Source organism: Syzygium oleosum, unplaced genomic scaffold (assembly GCF_021117445.2).
Source record: "Syzygium oleosum isolate NSW1041296 unplaced genomic scaffold, Sole_v2.1 Sole_v2.01, whole genome shotgun sequence".
Classification (NCBI taxonomy): domain Eukaryota; kingdom Viridiplantae; phylum Streptophyta; class Magnoliopsida; order Myrtales; family Myrtaceae; genus Syzygium; species Syzygium oleosum.
The window spans coordinates 30,398,504-30,406,674 of NW_026607485.1; the positions used below are offsets into that span (position 1 = coordinate 30,398,504).

Sequence of the window (8,171 nt, forward strand, 5' to 3'; positions counted from 1 at the left end):
CCTGTTTATTTTACTTAATTTATTATGTAACATTGCCAATTTTTTTTTATAATTTTTGGCACTATCTTGATTTACAATTTCTTAATTTCCAAAATAATTAGTTTCTCTTCAACTTAATCATAACTTTTCTTTACAACCACATTTAAAGTAATCTCAATTTCTACTATTCACGTTGCTTTTTCATAAGTTCATACTAATTTGTGTGATTGGTATTGCTTAAAAAAATCGAGAAATATAATTAAAGAACGAGAAATTAGTATTGTCTATAAATTGTATTTAGAAGTGGTTCTTTGAATATTCAGAACTTTTGTTATTTATCATGATTGACAGCCACCCTTCTAAGCACAATGGTTATCTATAATATACGACTTCCATAATTTGCCGGTCCTCCGATCGGTAGTACCGCATGAATGCGTATCGATCTTCTTCAGCCGCGGAGGCGTTCTTTCAGATCCTTCGGAATGCACAAGGAGTTGATGCTTACGAAGCACATCTGGAATGGTGGACTCATGAAGGATCATCGTGGAACCAAAACGTAAGATGGTTTTGGTTCGACCACGATACGCACGTTTAGTTTGATATATGTAAGCACGCAAGGCTGCAATGAAACCGTAGCTGTTCTTTTATCTTACCGGAGCCGAAGACGGAATCGAACGACACAATACAAGAACAGAAGGGTTCGAGAGAAAAAACGAGATGGATGCCATTATTATCAAAGTACGAGAGAGGTGGATGGGTCGTTTTCCGGTACACAGTCCCTGCTCTCTTTCTCTCTCTCCATAACGGAGGATAGTCAGCTTGTATATCTCGCAGGGGGCAACAAAGTTATCCCTGTCAGATTGGCGTGCATTGCTTTGTAGAGGGAGAGAAAAAGTGAGAGAGTGAGTGGGGTCCTCATGGTTCTCATCTTTAAGAGGATGACAATAAAAAAACGCATCTTTGCAAGGCGAGCTAATGGGAAAGAAGGGAAGATGATTTAAAGGCTTTTAATATTTGCGGAGCGTTGAAAAGTTTCGAGCATTTATATTATGGGTGGTGAAAAAAACCGGAGATGTGAATAGGGGGAGGGGGAGAGAGAAGAGAGAGATAGAGAGAAAAGTGGTGGTGGTCGGGCCGGTGGTGCTGATTCAAAGGAAAGTTAAGAGAGAGACCAAGCACGAGAGAGAGAGAGAGAGAGAGAGGAGGAGGAGGAGGGGAACATTTGGGGCTTTGGCTTTTTGTGAGCAGTGAAGTATGTAGCTCTTGTGGCTGTCAAAAGGAGAGGAACAGCTCATCTTTTCGAGAGTAGGATTTCCTTTCGTGTTTTTTTTTCCGGTTTTCGTATATTTTGTGCGTGTGTTTTTTCTGGTTGTCTTTGTTGGGTCGGGGTTATTTTGCTGAGGTGGGATTGTTCTTGACTTTTGCCACTGCGGGGATATAGTGCTCTCTTTCTGCAAATGAAGGAGACACTGTTGGTGTTGCTGTGATCGTTCCTGTTTTGATTCTCTATGCCTGTCAGAGAGAGGGAGGAGGGGGAGAAGAGGAGGTGCAATTAGGGCATCAACTAGGTGGGTATTAAGAGATTCCTCCGTCCCCGTTCCTGAAACTCCCATTCTTCTCTTGTTAATCTATTCAAGCGGTTCAATGTAAAGTCTCCCGCTTTTTGCTGGAAACTTTTTCAAATTCTAATTGATGGGTTTCATGTCGGTAAGCTTCGTAGCCTTGGCAGATTGCTATTTCTTGGAAGTTTCTTTTTTGGAGCTGGTTTTTGCATGATCTCTCTCATTCGTTGTGCAAAATTGGCACTTTGGTGACATTTTCGGTGTTGGGTTTTTTCGAGCTGAGCATGTACTTAATTGGGTATTTTAGAACGTGGGGAGTGTTTTTAGGTCGATTCGTGGGTTGTGGTCCGAAGCCCAGTCCTTGATTTGCTCTCACCTTCACCACTAACTTGAAACAATCTTGTTGGAATTGATGCCCACTTGTTCGTGGTTATCCTGATAGATTCTCTTGAAAATTGATGCCTGTTGTCTAATGTGTTAAAAGGTTTTCTTCAACTCGTCATCAATACTAAAGTTTTGCTCTTCTGTCTTTGCAGGAGCTGTTGTAGTTTCAAGTAAGCAAATGGGGGACGCCAGATCTGTGAATTGAAAGTGGAGTCTGTTCTGGGTTTTGGGTTTTTCCTCTTAAACTTGTGGCTGAGCGAAGGGGGTCTTGAATCTGGAGTTATATGGGTATGAGAAAGTCTTTGGGAGGATAAAACATGCAGGATGAGAGACAGATAAACAAATAACATAGGCGTTGGTGGTGTCAGGTTTTATGCTAGTGGGTGTTTCACATTCACAGTGTGGCTTTGAGAATTTTTGTAAAAACTCTCTGAGGATGTGTTGGCTGTGTCTCCTTTGCTGACCCTTTTTGCCCGGGGACCGTGCTCTGTGTAGCTAATTTAGGGGGCAAGTTCTTTTTTTGGGTCTCTTCCCATTCAAGTGAAGTTTAATTTATTAATTCCATTTCACACTCCTCCTCCTGTGGCCTTGGTTAGTGGGAAAGATTCGGTCATACTAAGAAATATACATTCACTACTCCAAAAATTTCTCTTCTTTCATTCTCACTCTCATCTTAAATTGCACCACAAATTTTAGCTGCCAAAAGTTCAATTCCTACATCGGGATTTTCTGTACTTTTTTCCACGGGAGAGAGAGATTTGCAGTCAGTAGTGGCCGGAATTTATGTGTCACAGGAAGCTCTGAATTGGTTTTCGGAGGATAAATCGGAGAAGTAGATCTTTCGTTTGGCAAGATGAAGTTTATGAAACTTGGATCCAAGCCGGATTCTTTTCAGGGTGATGGGGAAAATATAAGGTAAATCTTGAGATCCTCTTTAGGCAAACTACCTTTTCTGGGATGTTTTGGCCGAGATGCTTTTTTTGCCCTGTTCTTGCTCTCGGGCTTTGCGTTTCTTAATACTGTTGACTGCGATGCATCTGGTTTTTTACTTCTATTATTACACGATCGTATCTTTAAGATTGCTTCTGCAATCTATTCGTTCCCCATTTTGTTCGGGTGGCCTTAAATCTCTGGCTTGAGCTATCTGTTAACAACCAATATTTTGCAGACCTGGGCTTTTTGTATCTATAACTAAATCGACGGCAAACATTTGGGGAGCTGATTTTACTTGGTATAGGTTTTATGTTCCTTATTATTTTCGTACCACAAAGACTCAGGAAAGATAAGGTTACAATGCGGTGATTACCATTTTCCATAGTTGCTATATTACTCTGCCTCTCAACTGTGATGCCAGAAGGACTGAATTTCTCCTTTATGCTACAAAATAAAGCCCTAGGCTTATTTCCATTTCCACTAGGATTTCAATGTCTGCATTCTGTTCCTGTGTCTTCGTGCTTTATCTTTGTTCAACCGTATGTATGCTGCTTCTCTAGCCAAATTACTTTTTTTTTTTTGCGATCTAGCCTAATTATGTTTACTTGTAGATTTCAATATGCTTTTGGGAACTTTTACGTTTAACAATTTTTATTTCACAATAGAATTGCCTGAGGTGAATTTTTCAGTGTGCTTGTTCTTTTTATGGATTCAATCGACAGGGCTGTCTAAGCAAAGTGATTATTTTTTCGGGGCAGGAATGCAGGGGCAATTTTAGTAGGCATGTCAAGTTGTGGTTTGATGCAGTGAACCTATTGCTTTACTTCTCTATCATCTATGTAGTTAAAAAATAGGAGCCCTGCATGCTGTTAGGGCTTGAAGAGACTGATTCGTGCATCCGACTACTAGGCTAGTATCTAAGCTAATCTAACATCTAATTATGCAAGCATGAGTTTAATGCAGCTAGAGATGAACAATTCTTTTTCCTACTAATACTTATGCAGTTGCATGAAAGTTAATTTTGCAATCATGTGGTGTCTAAGGTAAACTAATTTGAACAGAGCAAACTGCCCATTGATGCTTTTGACTGCTGCTTTAGGTTTAAAATATAATAAACGAGGTGTAGTAACATCTTGATTCCGCCTCTTAAATGTAAAGGAGCTATTCCACTGCCCGATGGCATCTTGTCTGTTTGATAAGAAAATTACACTCGTCTGTTTGAGGTAGCTAACTTCAAGAGGGTATCAAGAAAGCGGTCACATGATATTTTAATTCCTCTATGGTTGTCATGTTCATGCACTACCAGTGTACTAGTGTTGCTCTTTGGTTCGGTGGGTCTTACTCACAGAAAAGCAAGCTTATATTCTCAATGTTTGTTTGGCCCGTGTCAGGCTCTAAGTAAACATAATTTAGCATCAGTTCTCACGTTGAGTTTGTCCCCATTCTTACATTTGATCAGCACTCTCTTTGTATCCAAAGTTATGTCGAGAGATTCGATTTACATGAAAAAAGCATCTGCCTGTCAGTTTCGATTTTGAGATTTTTATTTACAAAAATAGCCTAGCCTCTAGAGCACCTTGTATTTGCCTTTAGAGAGGTTCAAGTTACGTTGTCTTTCTTTAGAAAAGAAAAAGAAGGTGCTTTTACCATGTTTATGCTTTCAGAAAATATATTTACTCCCATTAGTTCATGACCTGTATGGCCGATTGTAGCATTACTTCTTCTTTTGATTCTGCTACTTGAGACTTTTATCTTTGATACGACATTGCTAGCCTAAGTTGCATCACACGTGCCTCTATTCTATGTGCCCTGCTTGTTTTATATATCAATTATCTACTTGCATACCTTGAACAGTAAAATTATTCTCATTCACTGCCTCTATCTTTGTTTACAGGTATGTTGCAACCGAGCTGGCAACTGATATTGTGATCAGCATTGGGGATATTAAATTTTATCTGCACAAGGTAAGGGAGTCAGATCGTGATTATCTAGATGTACATTTCTGCTGTATATTGACTTGGCACATTGAAATTGAATAATAATGCGGTCCTTGAGAAGTTTTTATATAAACCACTAATGAAAGTAAACTGTAGTAGCAATTAGTCCCCAGTTTTGATTAATAATTGGAAATCAGGAATTAAATAAAGCTTGTAAATCATCTGGATGGACCTTTACAAACCACACAATTCAGAGCTCCTCCTATTCTGATCTACTTGTGATCATGAGCAGCTACTTTCGGTGATGTTACATATGATGAATATGTCTGCCTCTTGTAGTTTCCTCTTTTGTCGAAGAGTGCGCGGTTGCAGAAGTTGGTCGCAAGTGCAAATGATGACAACAGTGATGAAATCCAGATTGGAGATATTCCAGGTGGACCTGCCGCTTTCGAAATATGTGTCAAGTTTTGTTACGGGATGACGGTCACTCTCAACGCATACAATGTAGTTGCGGCTCGTTGTGCAGCGGAGTACCTCGAGATGTATGAGACTATTGAAAAGGGGAATCTCATCTACAAAATCGAGGTTTTCCTTAACTCGAGCATTTTACGCAGCTGGAAAGACTCGATCATTGTTCTCCAAACCACAAAATCCCTTCGTCCATGGTCCGAGGAGCTTAAGGTGGTCAGCCGCTGCCTTGACTCGATCTCTTCCAAGGCTTCGATTGACACTTCCAAGGTGGATTGGTCTTACACTTACAACAGGAAGAAACTCCCTTCGGAAAACGGCAGCGATCCTCACTGGAACGGGGTAAGGAAACAGCAGGTGGTCCCAAAGGACTGGTGGGTTGAAGATTTGTGCGAGCTCCAGATAGACTTGTATAAGCGAGTGATAACAACAATCATGGCAAAAGATATGATTTCCAGTGAAGTGATAGGAGAAGCATTAAGTGCATATGCACTAAGACGGTTGCCCGGTTTCGCCAAGGGTGTGATCCAGACTAATGACATGGCGAAGCATCGATCTTTGGTGGAGACTATTCTCTGGCTGCTTCCTGTAGAGGAGGGAAGCGTTTCGTGTAGCTTCTTGCTTAGGTTGCTGAGAGCGGTAATTTTGTTGGAATGTGGAGAAATGGAGAAGAACGAACTGAGAAGGAGAATCGGCCAGCAGCTCGATGAAGCTGTGTTCCCTGACCTTCTGTTCCGGGCCCCTGATGGCGAAGAGATGCTCTATGATGTAGATACTGTGCAAAGTCTAGTCGAGGAGTTTGTTATGCATAATCGGTGTGCTCAGGCTGATCCCACTGTTGATAGTGAATTCCACGAATTCAAAACGCCCCATCAACGAGGATCTGATGCCATGGCGAGGGTGGCAAGGCTGATAGATGGCTACCTTGCTGAGATTGCACGGGACCCGAATTTGCCAGTGTTGAGATTTGTCGGTCTTGCCAATCTGATCTCGGCTTTCCCGAGAGCAACTCATGATGGGCTTTACCGGGCCATTGACATGTACCTGAAGGTGCGTTCACGCAAAACAATCTCTGGGTCATCTGACAATTTTTTTACAGCTACGAACAAACATAGAAAATAAATGCCACTAACTTATAAGTGAATTCATGGATATGCCTGTGAAAATAAAGTAGATGAGAAAGTGATGATACTTTTGGTTCTTTGGAAATGCGCTAAACTCAAGCTTGGTCTTGTGCAGGAACACCCGGACATCAGCAAGAGCGAGAGGAAGAAAGTTTGCAAGATGATGGACTGCAGCAAGCTGTCCGCTGACGCCTGCATGCACGCAGTGCAGAATGAGCGGCTCCCGCTGCGTGTGGTGGTGCAAGTCCTCTTCTTCGAGCAGATGCGGACCACTACCACCTCCTCTGGCAACACCACGCCTACCCTGCCGGGGCCCATCGCCGCGCTGCTCCCCGGTGGGTCCCACGGGAGCTCCAGGTCCGCCACCACCAATACCAATACCGAGGAGGACTGGGACGGCGTCCCGACTGCAGAGGAGATCAAGGCCCTCAAAGGCGAGCTCGCCAGCCTGAGGTTGGGAGAGAAGAACGGGAACCACGACAGCCTCAAGAACAGCAACGCCGAGAAGGCCAAGATGAAGGGCCTGCTCGTCTCGAAGATCTTCTCGAAGCTGTGGTCGAGCAAGGAGAGGCAGGGAGAGATCAGCAGCTCGGACACATCGGAGAGTCCCGGCTCGGGGAACGCAGGGGACACCAAGTCCACGCCGTCGAGGAGTAGGAGGCATTCGGTGTCGTAGGTTCATGTGTAGAGAGGGAAGAGAGTAGTTTTTTGTCCAAGTACAAAAGAATGAGAGAGAGAAAGGAGGAGGAAGAATGGGTCTGTCCATTTTTAACATTTAGGGAGATTAGAGATCACTTGATACAAGTTCCTCTGTGGAGGTGTCATTGTGATTCTTTGGGCTAAAAGAGGCCGGTGAGGTTTCTTTTGGTGGGGGGGGGTGGTGCTTAGGGACTGTTAACGGGGAAGAAGATGTTCATTTCTTTTCAATGGGGATGGTGGTTCTCTTCTCGAATGCTTCATTGCCCTCAAATGTTATAGATATGGCCTCGGTTCAAATCCCATTTTCACTCAATTTTTGGATGGAGTGATTAGGAAAGAAAACTCATTTTAGATGGGGTGAATAAGAAGGAAAAGAAGTGATGGTTAAGGGAGGAAAGAAGAAGAAAGAAGGGTTAATACCATGAAAAACCCTAAACTGGTACAGTTGTGATAATTTTATCCCAAACTATTTTTTTGATCGCAAAAAACCTCAAACTGGTACATTTGTGATAAATTTATCTCGAATTATATTTTTTAACCATCAAAAACCCCGAATCGGTATATTTGTGACAATTTTACCCCAACTAATTTTTTAATATTATTTTTTATTTTTTTTGTATTTTTTTATTAATTTTTTTTTTGCTTTTCTTTTCTTTTTTTCCTTAATATTCTTCATCTTCAACTTTTGGTAGGTCGCCGGACCGGCGACCGGCCAGAGTCGGAAGCCGGGAAGCCGGCGAGGTTGGCCGCTGGCAAGGCTCGACCTCGCCGGCGCTGGGCGAGGTCGAGCCTCACCAGATCTGGCGAGGGCTCGGCCCCGCCAGCCGCTGGCGAGGCTTGACCTCGCCGGCGCTGGGCGAGGCCAACCTCGCCGTTGCTGGGTGAGGCCGATCTCGTCAGCAATCGGTGGGGCCGAGCCCTCGCCGGATCTGGCGAGGCTCGACCTCGCCCAACGCCGCCGGGCCGAGCCCTCACGAGATCCGGCGAGGCTCGAACTCCGCCGGCCGTAGCGTGGCCGACCTCGCCAGCCGACCGGCGAGTTCGAGCCTCGCCCGGCGGCAGGGCCGAGCCCTCACTAGATCCGG

General features: G+C 43.5%; 1 protein-coding gene across 3 annotated transcripts; it reads left to right on the forward strand.

The window, feature by feature from the left end:
* Positions 1 to 1,090: 1,090 nt before the first annotated feature.
* LOC115691559 (BTB/POZ domain-containing protein NPY5-like) lies at positions 1,091 to 7,399 on the forward strand. 3 transcript variants are annotated; one of them, XM_030618228.2, is made up of 5 exons: positions 1,091 to 1,284; positions 2,078 to 2,840; positions 4,753 to 4,822; positions 5,135 to 6,313; positions 6,503 to 7,399. In XM_030618228.2, the coding sequence occupies exons 2-5, from the start codon at positions 2,779 to 2,781 to the stop codon at positions 7,061 to 7,063; spliced, it is 1,872 nt and encodes a 623-aa protein (XP_030474088.1). In that variant the 5' UTR covers positions 1,091 to 1,284; positions 2,078 to 2,778; the 3' UTR covers positions 7,064 to 7,399. The 3 variants fall into 3 exon arrangements, with proteins under 3 accessions (XP_030474088.1, XP_030474089.1, XP_056169466.1); XM_030618229.2 differs by lacking the exon at positions 1,091 to 1,284 and adding an exon at positions 1,309 to 1,547; XM_056313491.1 differs by lacking the exon at positions 1,091 to 1,284 and adding an exon at positions 1,582 to 1,686.
* Positions 7,400 to 8,171: the final 772 nt, after the last annotated feature.